Source organism: Lemur catta, chromosome 22 (genome assembly GCF_020740605.2).
Source record: "Lemur catta isolate mLemCat1 chromosome 22, mLemCat1.pri, whole genome shotgun sequence".
NCBI classification, from domain to species: domain Eukaryota; kingdom Metazoa; phylum Chordata; class Mammalia; order Primates; family Lemuridae; genus Lemur; species Lemur catta.
In genome coordinates this window covers 18,940,399-18,965,786 of record NC_059149.1, presented here as the reverse complement: position 1 = coordinate 18,965,786, position 25,388 = coordinate 18,940,399, and the positions used below count along the sequence as shown (strand labels likewise).

Here is a 25,388-nt window from a genome sequence, read left to right as displayed (position 1 = left end):
CTTGAATATGTAATTTCCAATTTCCCCAAAATACAAAGAACAATTGCTTTTCTGAGAAAGACAGACTTTCACACAGTATGAACTGGTTTAATTTTATGAAGTTTATAGTGAGGTTCAATCTCTTTCCTCTTTTCACTTTTAGAGCATAAAGGAGAAAACTTCAACAGAAGAAAACTTGAAAGTGTCCTTCAAAAAGGAACTCAGTGTACATGTCTTTCTCAAAACATTGTACTTTTTGAGAGGACTCGCAAAATGTTTAAAAAGGGACGCCTTCATAAGTACACTTGCTACCACCTGTTGTGAAATTTTGAACCTGGAAAGAAAGGAAGCTAGCCCCACTTTCTTAACTGGCAATAGCTGTCTCTGAAAAGAAAAGAAATGGAAAAAGCTCATTTCTTGCATGTATTAATATTTTAGGAATCTAACCTTACTTTCGTTACCATTTATTTCTTTGAGAAAGAAATACAAATTTATGCCATCTCTGATAACCAAGTTTTAAGCTTTAAAAAGATCTTAAAAATACATATAGAAAGGAAATCCTTACAATTATTGTTTGGAAGGGGAAATACAATTAAAATAATAAAAAGTAAGGAGACATTTATAGACAGGTGACATAGATTATGTAGCCCACTTCCTATCAGCCCTCTTTTCTCACATTTTTTTTAGGTTGAATCTAAATAACATCCCGTAGTTTTTCAATTCAAACTCCTTAGAAGCTTCTATAGATGAGTACTGAACTCCAAAGGAAGTTTCACAGCACCCAAAGATCTTAACCTTTCTGTAGCAAGCAAAACCCACTATATATGTTTTTTCCTACATCCTTAAACCACAGGCTGTCCCATTTCAACAGGTGGCTTTCCTAACCAGCATTATTCTGATTCTTGCCCATCACTCTGCTGGTTTAGGTACTTATAACGTCTAATTTTGTATCCATCATTGTTCTAACAAGATAACTTCTGAGCAAGTTTTTGAGATGCTCCTTGATGCACTCTGATTCCCACTGCAGCAAATCATCATTGACTACACTTGCATCATTACTATGGCTTTCCAGACTGGATCAACCGCAGGTAGCCCTATTACCAACTGTATAATACGTGCTGTTCTTTGGCACTAACATTTTAAGTCCATTTTAAGTCCATTTTAAGTCCAAGAGCAAAAAACACAGGAAAAAACAAGATAATTTCTGAAACACACATGCACTTGCATGCACACATTCCCTCCCTCTCCCAACTTGCTTTAACACAATTCAGTGTAACATCATTCATACTATATTAAGAATAACACAGTGGTGTGAATTTTCTAATCATAAAAATACAAGGTATTTTAAGTCTTGTTTCTAATGACAGAGTTTTATTGATATTCTTGTTTCCATACATCACAAATCCCCACAACTGGATGTTCCACTAGCAATATTCTTTCGTTCATTTCTTTCTTCATTCATTCACCAACTATTTTTTGAGAAGGTACCATGTACAAGACACTGTTCTTGATACAAAGATGAACAAAAAAGATAAAATCTTTGCCATTATGAACCCTGTATTCTAGTGTCCGGAGACAGACAAGAGCATGTATACCAATAACACTTTCAAATGGTTTAAATGCTACAAAGAAAACAAAACACGGCAAAGAAATAAAAAAAAGAATAGATGGGAGAAGGGGCTATTTTACAATATTTTAGAGAGGATGGTCAAGTAAGGATTCTCTAAGTCTTCACATTTGAAAGGAAACCTGAATGATGTTTATTACCATGAGGATCCTGAGGAAAAGTTCTGATGGCAAAAGAAACAGAAAGTACAAATCCCTGAGGATTGATACATATTAAATTTAAAATTTATCAGCATTGTATTACTATACCATAAACCATAATATTTATGTTTTTGACTCTTGCTAGTGCTATGCTTAGCATTTTTCTGTAGCATTCAAACATGAATTTTCCCAAACAGCATGGATATACCTAATGTGATTTTTAATAGTAAGAGAATCTAAGAAAGATCTAAGGTTCTGATTAAAAAAATAAACTGTATCCAGAAATAGATTTAATGAGTATACTTACTTGTTAAAATACATAAAAGAAAAAGATATTCTGTGTAAGAAATCACACCTAGAAGAAAAATATCAGTTATGTTATTATAAAATATTACTTTCTCTTCATATTTATCAAAGTAAAATATTCTAATAGCAATAAACACTATGAATAAAGAGGTTACAGTTTTAAAGCAGATGCTAAATACTGTTTTAAATGAGACTAATGATTACGAAAAAATCATAGCCAAAGAAGCAGCAAAATTAATTTCACTTTAATTGTTCTACATGCCTTGGTAGAAACCCATACAAAATTCTCATTAATGCTCTCAAATATATTGGCAAAAAAAGCAAAATTATAATGTTTACTTATACTTTTAACTTTTAAATTTGTTGCTACTTTTTAATGTAATGTTTTAATACAATTTAATGTTTTAACATAAATAAAAAGGTCGGAAATGGTTAACACTGTAAAGTGCTTAATTACTTATTAGTAACACTTGAATAAAACACTTAGCCATTCTTGCTTAGAAGTTTGGATTTTGTATTGTATTTTAAAAACAAAACTCTATAGTTGTTACTCTTCTGCTTTCAAATTATCATTATTATTCTTGACAATGTTTCTACTAAATATACTCCAAGAAGTTTTTACTTTAATTAAATGGCTTATACTTTCTGTATATTGCATCCTGAGTTCTCTGTAACCCCATAATTACCAACTATAAAAGAGCTCGTTTGGAGTAAATAAAAACATAAATTTTGTAACTTGAATTCTTGCTTTTGGAATATAACAACCAAACCAGAACTGATGGTTTAATTGACCTTCCTAGTAGATACTAAAAAAATTAAAATCAGGAATAGGTATCTATAATACTTATTTAGATATCAGATAGTTATGATGTTTGGAAAAAGGTATAAGAAATCTTTAAATAACCAGAGCATGAACTCTAAAACTCCATTTTATCTGATGTTCTTTGAGGCTACCCTCTTTGTTACAAAACAAAGAGAAGAGGAGTCACTATCTGGCAGTTTGTCAGAGACATGAAGGGAACTACCCAGGAGGCCCTGAAAGCATTCACTCCCTCCTTTTGTTTATACTAGAATATTGTGACCTATAGACAGATAGTTCTGGTTGATTGCCATGAATGTTACGGGAGAAAGATTCTGGAATGGTCAATGTATATAAAGATACAATACTTAGATTCCATTGGGATCCCTCCACCAAAAAAAAAAAAGAGCATAAATGCAGGAGGAAAAAAGAAATGGGATCAGGAAATGGACTTGCTCTCTCTACAATCCTATCTCACTGACTGTCGTTCTAATTGTCCTGGTAGTATACATAAGAGATGTTGGTTCCTATAAAGAATTTTAATAACTGCTATGCATCTTTTATTTGATAGTTAACTCAAGATTTCCCTCAAGTGAAGGATTACTTCACAGTGGGAGTCCCAGTCATGATAATCATAGCATGCACTTATCTGAAGGACTACATGGTTATTGAGGGGGCTTAATCTCCAGGGAAGGAAAACAAAGTAGAACTCATAATTTAATAAAAATGGTCAAGGAAAAGAGAAAATACTGTGGAAGATGAACTGTAGATTCCTACTGATTTCCAATTATAAAAATGAAAAACTATAAGACTAACTTTTTAATTTATGGTTACCCAGAATAAAAAAATAAAATTAAAATAAGTGCTAACTAAGCATACAGGAATGGTGTGATCTTTAGAAACAGAGGATAAGAAAGATGCCAACTAGGTTTCTTTTGAAAATTCAATAAAAAAAAATTTAAGAGAAGTTCATTAAAAGTATTATAGTGTTTAATTCCTATATCATGATACATTACAGTTAACTGAAAACTGAGTCTATGTAACGTGTTTTCATAAATGTTGTGCATTAGTTTTTTTAAAAACTGCATGACATTTTCTTGCTGGGTAATATTTTCAGCAGATAAGCATCTTCATTTTAAAATTAATCTTCAGTAGCTCTAAAGATTTAGTTTTAAAATTTCTCTGCTACTTAATCTCTATAAAAAGAAAAAAGCAAGTCTCTCTGTACTTCTCTGTGTCACCTAAACTAATGTTTCTAAAACTTTCTGAGATCGTGGATTACCTTGATAATCTAATTGGAATGATAATAGATATGCACTGTCCAAACAGTAGCCATTGGCCACATGTAATGTAGCTATTTAAATTTAAAATAACTAAAATTAAGTAAAAATAAAAAATTCAGTTCCTTGGTTACATTAGCCACATTTCAAGTACCTAACAGCACATTTGGCTAGTGGCTACTATATGAGACAGCACAGAAACAGAACATTTCCATCACTGCAGATAGTTCTGCTGGCACTGAATAGATTCTCTCCTGTGAAAAAAAAATGCAAACATGCATATAACATGAGAATGATTGGGACATGCCTAAACCCAGGACTTCCAGATTAAAATCTCTCCTTAACTAAAAAGAATTTCCTTCTTCCATGCATTTATTTTTCTCAGACTATATTTGATCCAATTTGCATTTTCCCATGAGATTGAAATTCACTATACTTACCTGATGCTTCTGAGCTTTGAATTTTCCTGATGCTATCATCCCACCCTAAGATCTGAATGGCAATCTTTAAGACAACTTCCAGGAAAAAAATTGCTAAGAGCTTTTAAGACAGTTTGGCACAGTTTTCTCAAAGATTTTAAAACCCTACTTATGAAAAGACTAAAATAAAAGATAAGTAAGTGTCTCTTCCTTTCAGATTCAATGTGAGCCATGTGGGAACAATTTGAATTTCTAATTTTGCTTAACTAAAATATATGAATTATAACTACGCCTTTAAAGTATTTGTCTTCATGCTAACATAAGTACAACATTTTCAAACCAATATTGGTGAAAATTGATGAAAAAAATAAAAATATAACTACTTATATGATTTCTTTAATATTTTATATATTCCTATATTTGAGAATACTAAAAAGCATATTCATAAGAAACTCCTTTTTAATATTAAAGAGATTTTTATTAATTTTTTCTATAGATAAGTATTAATACAAAAAGTACATTGGGAAAGAAAACTGCAATGAAAGCTATAATATATCATTTGATTGCTAGAAAATGTATGGATGAATTAACTTAGATATATGGATATTGATAATAGAGTAATTTGAAACAGATGGATTTTGCAATGAGTGTGGTCTTTAAAAGAAATATGTTCAAATTTAGCTGCCAAAGAACAATCCAATTAAGTTTTTCATATTGATTATGTTAAGGAATATCTATAATTCCCTGGAAACAAAATGGAAGGAAGAAAAATAGACATTTGGAGATCTAGTATGTTTGCAAAATTCTTTCTGTGGGTAAATAAATACTTTTCAATATGGTTAAAAAGCAGTTTTTTAAACCTCTTAAAGTTCATTTTGTAAAAAATTTGGAAGATACAAATTACATAAAAAGTAACATTGAAAACCACACTTAATCACCCTACCCAGGAATAACATTAATACCTAGAAACATTAATATTTTGGTGTTTTTCTTTTCAATTTTTCCTCTATGCATATGTAATTTTAAATTTATCTTAGATATGGGAAAATATGTATATGTAAGTAGTATAAATAATATAGTGTCAGTATTAAAATGCATAAGTACTAAGGTTAACTTACCTCTTTCTTTAAGGTTTCGAAATAATTTTGATGATCCTTTCCAAACTGGTGGTGTTTCTGAGAGCATCTGATTCAATTCCTGTGACAGAAGGTATTACATTACTGATTCATAGGTAAACCACTTACTTATAAAATAAATCAAAAAAGATTTAAATGTCCATCCAAAAATATTCTCCACTTAAAAGACCTGAAATGTGGCATCATTTATTCTTATTCTATGTCTGTGGTTCATTCAACCACAAAACCCAGTCTAAACATAAAACAAATGATGAACATGCCATATTAAATTCAATTAGAGCTACTCAAAATTTCAGATAAATTTAATAACTGGAGGTGAAAACCAAATTAAGATAAAACAGTGAGTTTAAGTTCTGGAGCCAATTATAAAGGGATAGTTTTATGAAAGCCATATAAAAAGGTAGATTTCCTTATCAAGGTCAGAGAAGATCACCTGGCCTCACATAATGTCTCTAGCACTTCTGGACTTAGGAGGCACTGTGTAGAGGAAGAAATGAACAAAGGGTTATGTCAGAAAGGAATGAAGAATATTTTAATGTTGACAAAGAATGATGACATCGGATGAAGGAAGTACAAAATGGGTATTGTGGCCACTGTTTCAATTTTTTTTCTAATTTTAACTTTAATGTTCAATAAAGAACACAGACTTCAACTGTTGCTTAGCTTTTTTATTGCTTTTTTTTAAAAAAATCAAACTATTACTGCTGGTGGGAAATTACTGGAGAATTTAAACATTTACATCATTGCTCATATATTAAATCAATTTTGAATTTATTATATGTATTCTGTAAAAAAAACTAAGTGGAAATCATAATTTGGCTAATTGTGAAGAAAAGTGATTAAGGGATTTGGTAAGATAACCAGAAATAATTTGAAATAAAAACATTAGTTTGCTCAGTAACACATTAACACAGAAACCACTTCTATTTTCAGATCTGATCCCTGCTACTCGTGTGGGTCCCCAACAGTCCAAGAGTCATCTGAGTTTGTGAGAGATGCAGAATCTCAGTTCCCAGCCCACACCTACCAAACCACATCTGCATTTTTAACAAGATCTCCAGTTGATTTTTATGCACATTCAAGTTTGAGGAGCATTTTACACAAACCCTTCCTAGTGCACTTGTACCTAAAATGCTCCATGACATTTACAAACATCTTTTTTTTTTTTTAATTGCAAAGCTGAGTAGCAGGAAAATAAAGAAATCTTTGGGATGCCAAAGGCAGAGGCAGATTTTCAGGGGAATTTATAGGCTCCTTGAAGGCCACCTGTGGAATGTTGCGTTCATTTCCTTCCTGGTGTTACATCTGCATTGCAAGTACCAGATGCCACCAGGTGACCAGCGGTATCTCATTAGGGCAGCAAGGGCACAGAGGTAAGAATTCAGATATGAACAGCAATGAGAAGCTAGGATATTTACTATTTAGACAACAGTAAACTCAAATATTTTTGTTATAGTAACAGAATTAATAAAACATTTTGAATACATTTTATAAAGCTTAATTTATACTATCTCTGTTGTATTATAACTGTATAAATATTAACTTAATCTTTCCCCATTTTAACTGTTTTCATGTCTTCTAATCTTATCTGTTCTCACTTAAACTCAGCTAGAGCTTGAGCTATAAAATCATAGTTACCTTTTATTGGGTGCCCTCTATGTGCTTGACTATGCGTTCATACAGTATCTTATATAATTCTAAAACCAATCCTCACTATGTATATTTTACTGAGACTTAAAGTGGATAAGTAACTCACCCAAAGCCACACAGCTAAAAAATGGCAGAGACAGACCCTTAGTGACTCCAAACAGTTCGTTTTAGTAATAACCTAGTTTCACCTGGTCTAGGTCATTCAATCAATACATGGATCTTCTTTGTCTTCTTTGTTAGCTTTAAGGACTTAAAAAAATTTATTAAAATCTTTATATTTCCATTCATGTTGAGAATCTCTCCCACTCCCAGTGCCTTGCTTGGTCTCTTATATGTAATAGTGCTGTATAATAAAGAATTTGACTGACTGGCCTTTGTCTCTGGTTCCTGTGAAGGGGACTCTAAATCCTTGGATCATACGTGAGTTTATGCTAAGGAGATGACTTAGGATGGGGGCTGGTCACTGGAAAGAAAGTTATGATTAGAGGATTGGGGGTTTGGGCCAACCCGACCTCTGGGAAGACAACAGGGGTAGAGAATGAGCTCAATCACATGGCCAATAATTTAATCCATAATGCCTATATAATGAAACCTCAGTAAAAATTATGGACACCAAGTTCAGTGGAGCTTTCAGATTGGTGAACACATTGATGTACTGGGAGGGTGACACCCTGATTCCACATGGAGAAGGCACAGAAGGTCTGTGTTCAGGACCCTCCTAGCCCTTGCCCTCTGTCTCTTCATTTGGCTAGTCTTAATTTGTATCCTTTACAATAAAACCAGAATCATAACTTTGACATTTTCTTGAGTTCTGAGTCATTCTAGCAAATTATTAAACCTGAGGGGAGTTGTGGAAACCTTCCAGATTTGTAGACAGCAAGGTCAGAATGTGGGTGGCCTGGACTTCTCCCAAACTTGCGGTAAGCATGTGAAACGAGGACAGTCTTGTTGGGCACCATGCCCTAAAGCCTCTGGAAGCTGACACTAACGCTAGGGGTGGTTAGTGTTGGAATTATATTGCAGTATTGCAAGTAGATACAAAATAAATATTTGTTGGATTAAATTCGGTTTCCTAGAATTATAGTGTCCTTTTAAAGGATTTATACAATTTTCTTAAATGAGTGTAATTTAAAAAAATTATACAGTTAATGCATATATACTACAGGAGAATTAGTAAGTACAGAAAATAACAACTAATTGTAATCCAGGGATTACAAACTTGAGTTTTAAACCAAATTTAAGTTTTATTTAACATCCTTTTAGTCCAATTTTCTAGCTAGGCATATTTATATAGTATTTTTTTATTATTTTTGCAAATATTAAATCATTTTCTGCATATTAATTTGTGACTTACTCTTTTTACTTAATATATCATGGGCATATTTTCCTGTCAAATATTTTTCATTTTCATTTTAATGGCTACACAGCAGTTGTCTATAACAGCAGTTTTGAAATGAAGCTCTATGCTCTTAAAAATATGGACACAGAAGAGATATCATTTATATGGGTTACATCTATCAATATTTAGTTTACTTGAAAATAAAAACAAGAATTTTTTAAAACATAAGAATGCACAAGCACATATTCCATTAGCTCTTAGAGCAATGGCATCAGTACTTATCATACAGCCTCTAGAATATTCCCCTGTACATTCTCATGAGAAAATGAGAGTAAATAAAACAAGTATCTTTTCAGTATTATGATGAAAATAGTTTTGACTTTATGGACCTTTAATAAGGTCTCCGCATGTTAAAGAATTGCCAGTCTGTATTATTCTGCAACTTGCTCTTTTACCCAACCTTGTGTTTTCTAGGTCTATGCATGTTGATATACATAGCTCTAATGTACTTATTCATTTTAACTCTGTATTTCTCCATTTATTCTTTGTATGTCTATTTTACAATTCTTTTATCTATTTCCCTAATGATTGACATTTATTGTTTCTAAATTTTTGCTCTTACAATTGATGCTTCAGAAAGCATGTATAGGATTCCTGGTACAAATGTGAAAATATTTCTCTAGTATGTATATCCAAAAGTAGGATTTCTCATATGAATTTTCAATTTTATTAGGCATTCACAAATTTCTCTCAAAAGTTCTCACCTGGTTCCTTCTTGTCGTCCTTGCTAATTATTGGCATTGTCAGATTTCTGGAAGCTCACAGTGTGGTGGGTGTGAGACAGTATCGCATCATGGGTTTAATTTGCATATCCCTGGTTACTAGTGAGGTTGAGCTCCTTTATATATATTTATTGGCCGTCCTAGCTATGTTTGTCCATTTTTTTCTTATTGGGCTGATTTTTTATACTGATTTATAGAAGTTTCATATGACTAAAAGACCTTTTTTCTGTTAATATACTGAAAGCATATTCTCACATCCATCGTACATCTTAACCACCTTTAACATTGTTGACAATGTCTTTTGATGCCAAAGTTTTTAATATTTTGTTTTGTAAAATTTGCCATAATTTCCCTTGAGTTTTGCTTTATGTGTCTTGTCTTAAAAAAAAAATCTCTCATGTCCCTCATTTTTGCTTTTAATCATTTAGAATTTTTGTCACAAATAAGAACCTAATCCATCTGCTGAAATCAGCTTTCATATATGGTTGTAAGTTTGAGACCTAATTGTATGTGCCCTAAAATGGTAAGTTTATTATTCCAAAACCTATGATTGAGAGGTCAACCTTTTCTCCAGTGATTATAGCTCTTTCCTTATATGTCTGGATCTGTTTCTGGATTCTGTAGTCTATTATCTTGAGCTAGTTTTTTAAAAAATCTGCTCAATGATACAATACTATTTTAATTATTATAGTTCTATTATTAATCTTACTATGTGACTGACCCAATTATTCTCATCTTAGTGGATTTTTTTCCCCTCTTTCCTTTCAAAATATTGTTCTAAATATTCTGGGGCTCTTACTTATCCAACTTAATTTAAAAAGTTAATTCCAAATCAATTCAGTTGTAATTTTTATTAGTTACACTGAATTTATAGATAGCTTTGGAAGAAATCAATATCATTATGAAATAGCTTATTACCAGCCATGAACATGATATAGTTCTCCATTTACTCATCTTTTTAAAAATATAATTTAATAATGCCCTGTACATCTTCTGTTAGGTATACTTTTAAGTACCTAAGTAGTTCTTATTCCTACTGTGAAATATCTTATTTGATATTAGTTTCTAATTGCTACTGCTGGGGTAGAGCATATTATTAACTTTGGTTTATTGATCTTATATCCAGTAGCAACCTTGCTAAACTTTCATGAAATTTAAATAAACTTGAAATCTATGTATTTTTACATTTTTCTCTCAATCGTGTTGTTTGCCACTATTCCAATCCTTAGAGGCTCTTTTATTTTCTTATCACACTACCTGTTATGGCTTGAACTGTGTCCCCCAACCCCAAATTCATATGTTGAAGTCCTAACCCCCAGTACCTCAGAATTTCACTGTTTTGGAGGGAGGACCTTTAAAGAGGTAATTGGATTATCATATGAGGTCATCAGGACAGGCCCTAATCCAATGTGACTGGTATCCTTATGAGATTAGGACACACACATACACAGAGGAAAGAACATGTGAAGACAGGGAGAAGACAGCCATCTATTAAGAAAATCCAAGGAAAGAGGCCTGAGAAGAAAATTAACCCACTGACACTTTGATCTCTGACTTCCAGCCTCCAGAACTGTGCGAAAATAAATGTTTGTTAAGACAGTCAGTCTGGTACTTTGTCATGACAGTCCTAGTAACCTAATACACCACATTAGCTTAGACTTCCGGTAAGATGCTGTGGAACGGTTGTGACAGCAGGCACATTTGCATTAAACAGTCGTCCCCCCTTTATCTTCAGTTTTATTTTTTACAGTTTCAGTTACCCACGGTCAACTGCAGCCCAAAAACATTAAATGGAAAATTCCAAAAATAAACAATTCGTGAGTTTTAAATTGCACGCTGTGCTGAGAAGCATGATGAAATCTCGCACTGTCCAGCTTCATCCCACTCAGGATGTGAACCATCCCCTTATCCAATGTGTCCACACTGTACATGCTACCCACCTGTTAGTCACTTAGTAGCCCTCTTGGTTATCAGATAGAAAAGATATGGCATAATATATATAGGGTTCAGTATAATCCACGGTTTCAGGCACCCACTGGGGGTCTTGGAATGTATTCTCCACTAGTAAGGGAGGGAAGTTTATCATACATATGAAAGTATAAAAGGAATATATGTACAATTTAAAGTTAGGAATAGTTAAGTTAAAAAATAGAAAATTACCAGTACTTTAGAAGCCTCTTTGAGCCCAGTACTGTTGATATTCCCCTCCATCTCCAAGGTGACTACTGTCTCGAATTTTATGTTAATCATTCCTTAGTTTTCCCACCTATGAATATATCTGTAAATAATGTGGTTTTGTTAGGTAGACAGTGAGGGACCTCTGGCCCTCCTGGGGACAAAGGCCACCAAGCAATTGCCACACTTGGGGGAGGAGAGAAGCCCTACCATCTGCCAATCAGAACTTAGCATGCCAACTACAAAAGAATGCAGAGGATTCCCTAGCCCGCTGGCCAAGCAGCACAGGTAGGTATATAGGGTCTGGCAGGTGACCTAGAACAACCTGAGACTAATTATCATGTCATTAGCTTAAATCTACATTGCGGTTCACCGCCCCAAGTGGGCTTTCAAAGAGGCTCATGTTCAGTAAGATTCAGGTTATATATCTCCCAACCATCCATCAAAATTCAATAGTGACACTGAAACCACAAGGAGGGCTGAGCCTAGATAATAGAAAACAGGACCCCAGCCCATAATCGGGGTCCTCCTATGACAACAGGGGGTGTGTTCATCATCTGTGGTGAATATATCTTGCTCTTGCTCTATAAACCTATCTTGTCCTTCCTCAATAAACCTCGTTTCAAGCTTGACTTACTTTTGGTGTGTCTGGTCATTCTTCAGCCAAGAGCACACCAAAAACTGAGAACAGACAACTATAACCCAATGGTTTCATTTTCCCAGTTTTGGACTTTACATAAATGTAATTATACTTTATATTTTTTTGAATTATGTATTTTGTTTACATTAAGTTTCTGAGATTCAATCTAGTTAAAGCACTGCTATAATGCATTTGTTTTCACTATTATATAGTATTTACTATATGAATATATCAAAATTTATTTATTGTCTACTATTGGTGTATTATGGTTTTTTGGCCATTATATAAAATCTATAACACATTCCTGTAAATCTCCTATAAGCAACAGTTTCTCTAGGTATATACACTGGTATGAAATTACTGGACATAGAGTATATTCAAGTTTAACTTTACTAGGTACATGTGCATGTACTATTTTAGAATTTAAACCCAGGCATGGTATTCCTAGGTTTAGGGTGTAAGTATATTCAATTTTAGTAGATAACCAAATTGTTTTCCAAAGTGGGTATATCAATTCACATTTGCACATGAGATTAACCATTGATCTACATCCTTACCAACCCTTAGAATTATCTACCTTTTTAGCTCTGACAATCTGGAGGATAAAAAAAGTCACCTTGACGTGATTTAATTTGCAAAAAAATTTATACAATATATATAAGATATATATTAAATTTATGCATATATCCATGCATATATTTATAAAATTTGTGTATACGCATGCATATATCAAAAGCTTTAACTTACCTGTTTGGAAAGCGACTTCCATGTTTTAACAACTAAAATAAACAAATATAAAATAATTAGATAATAAATACTTCATGTAATATATATCCACATTCACTAACCATCTAGAACTATAACTCATAAGCAAACTTTTATGTCCATAAGGCAAAGTTTCTTTAAGACCAAAATTTGGATCTAAGATATGATCTTACTTATGTTATCTCTTTGTTTTATATGCTATATACTATTTATAATAAATAACAGCAAAATAGGGAACACTTTTTCATAACCATATTATCTTAATTTGGGGCTTTCTGGATTTATAAAGTAAATTAACTTACTCCATGTTAAACATCATAAACATTCATCCTAAAATTTAAAATAGTATTAACACACGGAAATTATTTTAAGTTGTTACTCATGATCTTTGCTATTACAGTATTTCGGAATATAATTCATAGGTCAGGTCTCTCTAGGGTGGAGGAGAAGGATGGGGGCAAAGAGAAAAAGAGACGAAAAGGAGAGCAGGTAAAGTGAGAGGGAAACTCCTGCCCTGTTTTTCATTCCCTATAAACAGTTATAGGGAAGAACATCTCCAGAACAAGAGTCTTATAGTTGAGTGAAATATCTGGGAACACTTTCTTTCTCTAATTCTTCCTCACACCCCCGAAGATCTCAACCACTTTAAGTCTTACAATGTTGGGACAAATGTGCAGTCATTATTGCTGTTTCCTTGGCTCAGATTTGAACACTGTAAATATCTAATGCCTGCCTAAAAATTAACTCCATGTTTATATGTGATTAAGTCCTATAACACAGCTGCATTAGGAAACTGGTAAATATGATTTCAGCTAACTACAATAATGACAATTTTTTTCCTATATGGCAATGGGATTATTTCTATATAATTGATAGTATATTATATCAAATTCAAAATTACAAAAAGGCCATTTTTTTGCTATGTAACTTTCTCTTTTTTAAGCAATATAACTCATTTTAATGTCAAAAGAGAAGAAATATGTTTCTAAAGATAGACTTCTCTATGTAGCAAAAACATCCTTCCTCTACCCAAGATAATTTATACAAACATGTAATCAAGTGATTAGAATCATATGTCTATAAATTAGAATTTAACATGTAATTTTAACTATGATACTGTATGCATTCATTTTGCAAAGACTTTCCTTTTAACAATGAACATAACAATTTAAGATTTATTATTCTGTTGCTCCTAAAATATAGCAGTAAGAAAAGAAGAAAAATAAATGGTACAAAAGTACATGCACATACTCTTATGCAATGTTCAGAAGCTATTTATCAAAAGAGGAAGTTAGACATACTCTTGAGTTTTGTAGGGTTTATGAGATTTCCATGGTAAATTATTCACAAAAGACATATTCATTCTGCCGGAAAAGTCACCATGTTCAATATTATTAGCTGTTTTAATAAAGACTAAGAGCCATTAAGATTGTTCTTCAAAGGATTTTCTAACTTTCTAAATTCCTTATTTCATATGAAGTTACTACATATATAAATATAACTTGGGTGGAGAGGGACTTCAATTCTACTGGAAATATTTTATTTCTTAACCTGTAGGTTGATGTGCATTATATTTTAAATACTTTTTTGTATTTCTGAAATATTTAACAATATATTTTTTAAAATCTAAATTAAAATAATTTTTGATGCTACCTGAAAATAATCAATTACTGATTTTAGTTCTAGAAGGGAGGGTCAACTTTTAGGTTCTATTTAAGTAGGTAAAATAAGAAATTTTCCAGTTTTCAAAAACTAAATTATATCAAACAATCAGATATATATCCCAATTAACATTTATTTGAACTGTAATTATTAAGTGAATGTTTACACAGCATACCATTTTTTCTATCGAATGTCATCATAAAATTACATCAAAGATTTTTTTTAAATCATGGTTATGAATTTAAATGATAATGATGATGACAACAGATACCAACACTTATTAAATTTTTACTGTATGTCAGATAATATACTAAGCACAACTGATTCATTTAAGTCTGAAAAAAGTCATGAGATTGTTATTGTTTTTATAAACAAGGAAAAAGAAGATTAAATAACTTAATCAAGTTTTCAAAGCTAGTAAGTACCAAGGTTTAAAGAAAGTCTATCTAATTTCATTATGCTGCTTTTTTATGTATCTGATTTAATATTCAGTCCATGAAGCATTTTTCTATTCTAAGGCAAATATTTCTTTTTAATATCCCATATTTTCAAAACAGTTTTTACAATTATCTTGACCTTTTTGTGATTATTCTTAATGATATTTTTAAAATGTTGTGGTTATAAAATGTCCTGTGCAAATTTTTTATAATAAAAAATGGGTTTTTTTACTGCAAGGTATGGTTTTGGAATACCTATAAGAAGAATTACCACAAAAGTTATTTCCAAAAAGTGAGCTTCTAGTGAGTATATTATGAAGAAAAAATTCTACAAAATAATGGAACTAAAAAATTTCAAAATATGAAATTATAAAGTATAACTTAAATAACTTCTTAAATGTAAGTCTGACAAAAAATTAGAGAATTTGGTACAAAACACCATTTAATATTCTCAGAAATCCCTTCCTTTGAAAAATATTTCTTGTATATTACCATGTGCCAGCTGACCACATTCTACCTTGCAGGTGGTTGTTCCTGTATTTTATTTTCTCCTACAACACTGTAAGTTTCTTGAGTGTAGACACTTTGTATCTCTCTTAGTACACAGAAAAGACCCTTGACACATAAATAGTTGTATACGTATTAGATACATTTTTACTTGTTTGATACAATGTGGATTCTTTGTATTGATTATTAAGTTAGATTTAATAATTGTTTAATCAAATAAAAATTAATATTCCAACTGACCATTCTAGCCATTTTCCTTAACTTGTATGACTCCTCATTCTTAGGATTTTCTTCCTACATCTCTGGACACTCTATGTCCCTTTTTGAGGCTCATCCTTTTCAAGCCTTTTGTACATCTATCTTTTAAAGTACAGTAATTCCTCAAGGATTGGATTGGTCCTTGGTCATCTCTATTCTTTTTTTATTGAGACAAGGTCTCACTCTACCACACAGCCTGTAGTACAGTGGTGTGATCATAGCTTACTGCAGCCTCAAACTTCTGGGCTCAAGTGATCCTCCTGCCTCAGCCTTCTGAGTCGCTGGTAGTACAGGCATGTGCCACCAAGCCTGGCTAATTTTTCTTATTTTTTGTAGAGACAGGGTTTCACTATGTTGCCCAGGCTGGTCCTGAACTCCTGGTCTCAAGGGATCATCCTGCCTTGGCCTCCCAAAGTGCTGGGATTACAGGTGTCATCTATATTCTCATACTATACTGCTTCCCTAGGCAATTTCATCCATACATATTGCATTAATTACAAATGATGCATAGATGAATCCCAAATATATACATCTCTCTCTCCCCTGATCTCCAATAGAAATAACCCAAAGCATAAAAAATTAGTTCATTAATAGCTAGTTTACAAAGTAGCCAATTTGCCAAATTATTGAGGATTTATTTTAAGGTTCATTTTTGCCATATCCCTGCCTCTGGAGAAAAAGTGACTGTAATCATTTCGGTCTAACATAAGGTATTTATTCGTGTGACGTTTGAGGCAGATATCAAACAACTGATTATTTGGTACAATGATTTTCAGTGAGTTATCTTTTGGTGAACCGAAATGATGATTAAGAAACAGATCTGACTCTTCCTTTTTCTTATTACCTGTATCTGTGAGGTAGATTTTCTTCATATACTTCATGGAAAACAACAGATTGTAACAGATTGAATACAAAAGCACAGGAGAATCCAGCTGTCTTCTATTAAGTCAGATGTTAAGAGATTTGCAAGAATGTACATAATGCTAAAAAGTGTGAGAACCACTGCTCTAAAGCATGGAAAGGTAAGAAACAATTAAACTGTGTTTACACTGCAGAAGCTATGACAAATGCAGAAAAGATATAAGTAGAATTCTTGCCCAGGGCTAACTTCAAAGCCGGTCTTCTGAATTACTCTGTTCAGGCTGGATATAAAAATAAATAGGCAGATCATGAATCTTTTATAAAGATATCAAAAGTAAGGTGGTATTTAAGTTTGACACACTAAGAAAGATAGAGTAACAGAAAGTTACTGAAAAGAGAAGAGATATGAATAAGAGTTTATAAGAAATATTAGTCTGGTAAGATTATACAGCATAATATCTTTTGAAATATCACATTACTCAGTCAGTTCTAAAAAACTCATACTGTTCCATATTTTTACAAACTAAAGATTAAAAAATCTTATAAAATTATTAAGATAATTTTAAAAATATACTTACATTTGGGCTCATCTGTTGTAACAGCCAAAATAAAATCATATGGAGTCATGAATAACTGCCCTTCACATTCTATGGAAGCAAATAAACGAAATCGCCTCTCCCGAGATGTAGCATAGAGGTCTAAGTCTTCGTTGTCTGTTCTGCCAATAGCAACCTAAAGTTAAGAGAGCAAATAAATTTCGACTGTGTGAAGTATCACCTCCTTTTAGAAGGTAAAATGGTTTTAATCATTTTGAAAGTGAATTAAAGGTAAATGAAGTGTGAAAATATTTTGTCTTCTCAAGAACCTTAATCATTTTATAAATAAATTGTTCACATCAGTAAAATGAATTAATGCTCAAAAGATCCTACAATGAATATCATTAAGGGCGTGAAGGTTTAAACTGACACTTTGAGAATTTGTGATTTTTTTTAGTTTATCTCTTAATTTCAGTCTTAGAGAACATTAGAGCCAGTGGTAACTCTAGATACCACTAGAAAGAATGCCAACACTTGCTGAATGCCTACTATACACTCTCTACAGGCTTATTTTTTTGATTAGAGGTCTGTTCATTAAATTCCATAAATTTTCTAAAAGAAGAAAATAGAACCCTGATAGGCTGCTCATGAAAACCATTAAGGAAACCATTTAGTGGTAACGCTTAGATTAGAACTGAAATCATTAATTCTAGATCACTATAGTATAGATACCATCAATGGTCATTCTGAATTTTGCCTAGAGTTAGAGTTTGCCTAAAATTAACAGAATTAGAAGGCTGTGTATGTGTATGGGGGAAGTCTCTTTTCCTTCATTTCAAAACCTTTCCTTGTAATAATTTTCCACTGTTATTTTCTCTCTTTAAGTAACTATAGAAAATTTATTTTTTAATAAAAGGAATTTTTCCTGATCACAAAAGTATGTATAATTTAGAATATAGAAGTTTTTTTTAAATTTATAAATATAATTTTATTTTGGTTTTGGCAAAAAATAGGATTATACCATGCATCCTGTTCAATAACCTGGTTTTTTTTACTCATCAATACATCAGAGCCATTTTCCTATGCCACTATATATTCTAGTAGTTACGGTATACAATTAGAAGATAGAATTGTAAAAATTACGGCTATAATTGTTTGGCTTTCTTTGTGGCAAAAATGGGATTATACCATACATATCATTCAGTAATCTGATCTTTTTTACTTAATACTTCAGGGCCACTTTCCTATGTCACTATTCTAGTACAAGACCTTTTTTTTTTTTTTTTTTTTTTTTAGTAATTGTATAATATTCCATAGTAAATGTTTGTAGCATAACAGAAACAATTCCACAAGGTTCAATATTCAGGTGATTTCTAATCTTTTACTATTAAAAAACAATGGTATGATGTTTGGCCTTGAAAATATTTGGTAATATCCACAAATAATTCCTTGGGATGAATTCTCAGGAGTAAAATTGATAGGTCAAACAAAGCCTTTTTGTATATACTATCAAATTGCCTGTGGGGAGTTTATAGCAATTTACATGACTATCAACAATACATAAATTACATTGTCACATATTTCATAAAAATTATTTTTATTAGAAAAATTCTCATTTAAGGTAACAATCTTATTATCTTTATTGTTTGTACTTTGTCTGTTAAGTTAGAATGCAGATTGTGTAAACTATTAAAATTATTTATACATCTAATAACTTGAGAAGTCACAACAAAACAATCCATAAGAATGTTCAACAAGGAGACTACATTTTTTATTTCTAAATTATACTTTCTTAAACGAAAAGCCAGGTGAATGATTACTCTTTTCTACCATTCTGAAGACTATGACTTTTCAAAATATTACACAGGAGTCAAATAAAAACTAAAAGAAAATTTCACTTCTCATTTTTTAATGGCATGTATAAGAAATAAAATATACAGTCTCTGCCTTTAAGAAATATATAATCTATACAGAAGGGCAAATACTAGTTAGAGAAACAAAATGTACAAACACAGAGAAACGGAATGAGTCAAGTGCAAGTAAATAGAAGAAAAGCACTATAGGCTGAGGTTAATAAGAAAGCTTCAAGAAGAAGAAAATATAAATTTTAATGTCAGGAAAAGATATGAACATTCTAGGTTTATATAGCATATTTGCAAGATGGTAATGGTCTTCCTGGAACAGAAGATTTGCATTCATGGAAAAGGGTAGGTAAGATAATGGCAACTTAATTGTGATTTCTGAATGCCAGACTAAAGCACTGGAGTTTAATCTGACAGAAAACAAATGGCTTTAGGAGATTCGTAGGTAGAGCAAAGACAAAAAGAAAATGATGGTTTAGAAAGATAAAGCAACCTGGTACCAGGACAAGCTGGCTCAGTAGCACATTAACAATTGCTTTGGTAATCCATCGGTATTGGGAAGTTGTTTTGTCTGTCATGGGTGAGACATGGAACACTGAACAACTCGATGGTAAAAATTGTCAATAATCTCCCTGAATAGTCCTCAGGGATCGGACTGCCATCTTAGTCCCCTTGTATATGTATATTCCAGGAGTTTCTTCTTCCTCTCAGGGTGGGGAAACCAATTTTTTGTCTGTGCCTTTTTCTCGCTAGGCCATTTCCCTGGGCCTAGGTGACTCCAATCAACCATGATATATTTCCAGTACATTTAATGGAGGACCACTCAGCCCACAGCTCCGACTGTTTTTGCATCACAGTCTGAAGCTATGCCTCAACTGACATTCCTAACCACAATTTTTGGCTGTAACATCTTTATCTGCTATGACCTAATATGGACTTGATCTGTGTCCTCCTCTGCCTCTACTTCCTGCTGCCATTTCTGCTCCTGAGGTGCCTGTGTTTTCTCATCAAACTTTCCTTCCTTAAGCAGAGTCTATCAATGACCCCAGCATGCCAAACCTGCTGGACCACTGCAGCTGGGAATTCGATCCACCCTCTATGAGCTCATGCTGACAACTCCTTCTCCTTTACCTCTCCTAACAATCAATTAACAAAGCCTGTGGGTTCCCCTCTAATTTCTCACATCCACCCACTGTCACCACCTTTGTTCAAATACTCATTACTACTTCCCTATAGTTTTACAGTAATGGCCTAACTCATTTCTGCCTCTAATCCATTCTATACTGAAGTGAGAAAATAAGCAGAACTGTAGAAGTTTTCATTCTTTAACCACCTGAGTAAGGGTATGAGAAGAAATCCCACCATGTAGAGTTAAAGGTTTTCATTAAAATTCCACTGTATGAATTCCACTCCTTGTTGCCTTTGCAATAGTGCCCACCATTTTTGATACTACGTGGTGAGCACAGGTCTATTTAGCACTACCTTAAAAGGTCTGGGGAGATGTTTAGGAATGAATGGTTTGCACCCCTTATATCCTAAAAGGAAAGAATATGATTTATGTATAAAAGAGATAACGAAAGCATGGTGCTTAAAAGGGCTTCCCAGTACTGCAGACCTGTTGCTTCCTCCATTGTCTCTGCTCACTTTAGTATAATAAATCACACAGTCTAATAAACCACGCTGGTACTGCTCAAATGAAACATGAGCTGGTGAAAGGGGAAGAACGATTCACCCATGACATTCCAGTAAACTGGCCTAATCCCAGAACAGTCTACTCATCATCAACAAGGAGGACTGGGCTCATACAGTTGGAGAATGGGATGGGAGGGAGAGGAGAACAGGAAATCAATACTTGGGTCGATTTTAAAATTCTCTTTTCTCCTCTACTGACTTATTTGTCTCTTTCTACTCAAATGCCATAGTGTTTTAATCACTATATATTTTAAGTATGTTTTGACATTAAAGCAATACCCTTCTTACTGTCAACCTTTTAAAAAATATTTGTGATGATTGATATGTAATTTTCTCTTCTAGATAAACTTTGAAATCAATGTGACAAGTTCGATTTTAAAAATCCTACTCGTATTTTGTTTGGAAGGATACTGAATTTTGGTTTAATTTAGGGAAATTTGACAGTCTCACAATATTGATTTTTCCAACACGGGAACACAGATATCTATTTATTCAAGTCTCCAACTATGACTTTCAGTAAAGTTCTGCAGTTTTATTCATATAAGTTTCAAACAAACATTTTATAATGTCTGTGAAATATGAATTGGGAATAGGATCTTTCATTTCTATTACATTTTCAATTGGTTATTTCAGATGTATCGGAGAGCTATTAACTTTAGTGTATTTGCTTTGTATCCAATCACCTTATTATACTTCTTCATTAATTTTAATAACTTTTTTCTCAAATTTTCTATGTAGATAATCAAAAATTCTTTCAAAATAGGGACAGTTATAGCTTTTCTTTTCAGTATATACCACATTTTCACTGCCTTAATTATTAGAGGTCTAGGTCTACAAAAATGATGTTGAATATTATCAGTAATATTAAGCATTCTTGACTTGTTCTCTGTTTTAAAGAGGATGCTTTGATAAATTGCCAGTAGAAGCAATGCTTGCTGTTAGTTTTGATAATCATCCTCTACCTCTTATCAGGAACGGGTATTTACCTTGACTCCTTTGTTCACTGAAAAGGAGTTAGGAGTTAGAATGTTCTTAGAGATCATTTAGTCCTCTTGTTTCTTCACCTTTTTACCAAAATTTGAAAAATAAGTATCAGTCCCCAAACAAAAATTTTAAATGTGCTGGGCAAGTAGAAGCATAAATAGAAATCCCCAAACAAAAAAACTCAAATTGTATTGGGCAAAAACTCTATTATTTATATAATTATTTAACTATGTATAGTTTCCAAGATGAATATCTAACATCAACTAATGAGCCAATGTAAACTTCTTCACTCATTCAACAGATACTTTGTGTATGTATGTTATATATCAATACAAATGAATTAATTATAAAATGTTAATAATTAGTCAATTTGAAAATTACATTACCTAAAACTGTTTTAGGGACAAATAAAAATAAATAAGCTTGGTTTAATCATGTTCTGCCTACATATGCCTAATTATTAATGCTTTCAAACTTTTCAAGAGTCCATATGCTTATTTCTCTGTAGTTTTGTCAACAGATTGTTTTCTTAGTGAATGATCTGATAGCACAGGATGAAGAATTCAGTAATTTTTTACTATGATACGTTCTGACCAAGTTAAACTTCATGTGTAGAGAAGGCTGGTTTGGATCAGTCCGTGAAGCTCTACCCAGCATGGCTGATCTACTGCAACCTCTGAGCAAAGGGGCAGCTGCAGCCAACAGACCACCGAAGTGCCAGAAGGAACCGAAACCTTCAGGAGATTTAGCTTTGCTTGTGAACTTTCCAAAGTTTAAAAAATCTAAACCCTCTGGAGTTTTAACATCACTATTATGAACACTCAGAAACAACCACCAATTAAAAGAAAGGTGGAAAATGATATCAAACCAGTTTACTAATCCTCTCCTCAGTCTTGCTTGCCTACAAATGACAATAATCTTGTATCATGTTAATGTTCTGGCCTTTTAAAAAACAAATACACATTGATTCTCCGCCTTTTGGCTGAGATCAAATGTAAAAAACAAATACAGCCATTTTTCTGGAGCACACTGAATCTGTGATTCTGTGATTAGGGATATAATCTTTATATTACAAGGAACAGGTTAATACAAGCACACCTGTATTTACTGATTGATCTACTTTATTTTAAATACTTTTTCTGCTTACCTAAATCCAATAAAGCTTTTAAAAGTTAATTTCTAAAACCTAATGTCAACCTAAAAATCTTTCATTAATATGTATTACTTTAGTAAATGAGACTTTTTGCATCTCAAATTGCCAATAGAGTAGAAATTCATCCATAAGTATAACATACCAAAGGCCAATGGGGAAAGCTAACCTGAAAGCCAAAAAAACAATGATATTCATTTAGTTATTAAAACATTAATTGCTAAAATGAAAATCATTATTATCAATTCCATATTACGTGCTTGACAAAAAGCCTTTCAAAAGTGAGGAGACCATTTGTGAACTGCAGGGAAGAGACTAAGAGGAGTTATAGAAGTCACAGTCATTTAAGAAAAATTCTTAATTTCCACAGATGACAGTCAAAATGAAAACACATATTTGGGAAGTAACTGTTAGGAAAATATTAATAGTAAAGAGAAAATCCTTAAGCTTATAATGGCCACAAAGACAAATACATCCTCTCTGAGAAGCTGGAGGACACAAGCAGCTGCAGACTGAGCTAGCTCAGCTTCTAAGAAATCATCTCGCCAAAGTAAACACAACACAAACTTTCCATGCTCCATCTTTCCAGAGATGCCTCTTTAAAGTGGCTATTATAAGGTGAAATCCTTCCTCTGCATGTACTCCTGACTTTGTTTGGATGTTTTTTGGTATTATCAGCAAAACCTACTGAGGAAGCTTTTAAATGTAGAAAGACTGAAACATAAATTTTTGTTAGGTTGTTAAGCAGTACATCAAATCATGGAGGTTATCTATGCTTATCAATTATCAATTTTTAAAATTTTCTCTAATTATTATAAAAATTCTTAGGGATTGAATACAAATTAATATTGCTTGTACCTTGAATTCCTGTTTTCTATCAGTCCCTAGAACCAATCCTGTTCCAAGCTGGAGGTAACCAAAAACTCTCAGACCAGAGATTTGAGTATTGCCTGTTCTGTTCTGGGAACAGAAACTGAGCTCCTGATTTGTTCTCTACCCTTAGAACCAATCCCTCCCTTTTTCCCAATTTTAGTACCTGGGTTCCCACCTGTCAACCTGTGCATGAGACCTCTTCCTGATACTTCAGAGGTTCCCCCTGGAACTGCAGTGCATGCTTACCTACCCACCGCAGTGCTTGGTGTTAGGCTGCTACTTACCAGGTCTCCCTAATGCTTCATTTTAGACTCTGTCTGTTATAAGGCTGTGCTAGTTATCCACACATTCAATGGTTATTTACTGCTAAAACTTCATGAAATCAACTAAGCTAATACTAACTAAAGTCTAAGCCTAACCTGTTCATAGAAACAAGAATAAGTCTAATTTCCATCTGTGCTTGGGATGAGCTCTGGAAACTGTAATGGTCTCTGAGCTATAGCCAGCTCCAAGAATATTTTAGATCTACTTCAGTTCCCTGTTTAGCTTTGCAATTTCTCTGGAGGTGAGCCCTGATACCTTTCTGGTTATTGCCAGGGAGATAAATCCTTGCTCCATATAAAATGGAATATGTGATTCTTTTGCTCAGACTCTCAGGAAGGCCACCTGCCAGAAAACTGCTGCTGCTACACCTTCTCTATTATATACACTACTGCTCCAAATCAATCCTAATTAAATCACATCCCCTGTAATAACATATCTCAGATTTTGACAACACAGCTTCCCTGAGAGCCAACACTGTACCTTGGATTAATCCTAGTTATTTCCTTTATATATCTCTATTATATATTATTTGTACTCCTTTCCCCCATTCACATTGGGTTGCAATTATCTGTTTATGTATCTGTCTCTGCCATTCAGTCATGAACTACTTGAGAAGAGCAGTAAGTTCTTACTTTTATAGTCCCAGCTGTTAATATACTGCCCCATATATAAGAGGCTTAGTAAATGTTTACTTCATAAATAAATGAATGCTTGTGGATGAAAAGACAATTGGCAACTGGATAATAAGCACCCAAAGGCATACTGCATCTTGGTCAAATGGCAGTTAAGGACAACCAGAAGCAAGATTTCTGATTCCAAAATAGGCATTTAGTCTGAGACAAAAAAAGAGAATCTAAAGCTTTAGTAAGAAAGGTACCACATTATGACTTATGGTATCTTTTAAAAGTCATTTGAACATGTCATCTTTAAAACTAATGCTGATTATTAAGTTTAGCCATTGCAATAAGAAGGCTTATGAACTTTATTTTTTATTTTGTGTATTATTTTAATAGAGTAAAATTCTGGTTAAAAGGATTCTCTTAAGCAGGGATGCAGGCAACAGCAACCGTGGCTTGAAGTCTGGAACACTCAATTCTCAGGCACTCCTTCCCAAGTGATTACAACGTATAAAAACTATGTAATATTTCAGTGGGCTTCTTTCAGTTATAAAGTATCAATTCTTTTCTATAGCAAAGAATAATTTT

General features: G+C 32.9%; 1 protein-coding gene and 1 long non-coding RNA gene across 5 annotated transcripts in view; one reads left to right on the top strand and one right to left on the bottom strand.

The window, feature by feature from the left end:
• The window catches only part of LOC123626399, a 48,627-nt gene extending 42,901 nt beyond the window's left edge, over positions 1–5,726 (top strand). Inside the window, exon 3 of the long non-coding RNA XR_006730840.1 lies at positions 5,682–5,726. This is a non-coding gene — a long non-coding RNA (uncharacterized LOC123626399). The remainder of the gene's footprint in view (positions 1–5,681) is intronic.
• The window catches only part of MICU3 (mitochondrial calcium uptake family member 3), a 79,777-nt gene that overhangs the window by 33,922 nt on the left and 20,467 nt on the right, over positions 1–25,388 (bottom strand). For all 4 annotated transcript variants that reach the window (XM_045535329.1, XM_045535332.1, XM_045535331.1 and 1 more), the window contains exons 2-5: positions 17,341–17,494; positions 13,020–13,051; positions 5,669–5,747; positions 2,054–2,101 (exon numbers count right to left, since the gene is read on the bottom strand). In XM_045535329.1, the coding sequence (XP_045391285.1) occupies positions 2,054–2,101; positions 5,669–5,747; positions 13,020–13,051; positions 17,341–17,494 (313 nt within the window). The remainder of the gene's footprint in view (positions 1–2,053; positions 2,102–5,668; positions 5,748–13,019; positions 13,052–17,340; positions 17,495–25,388) is intronic.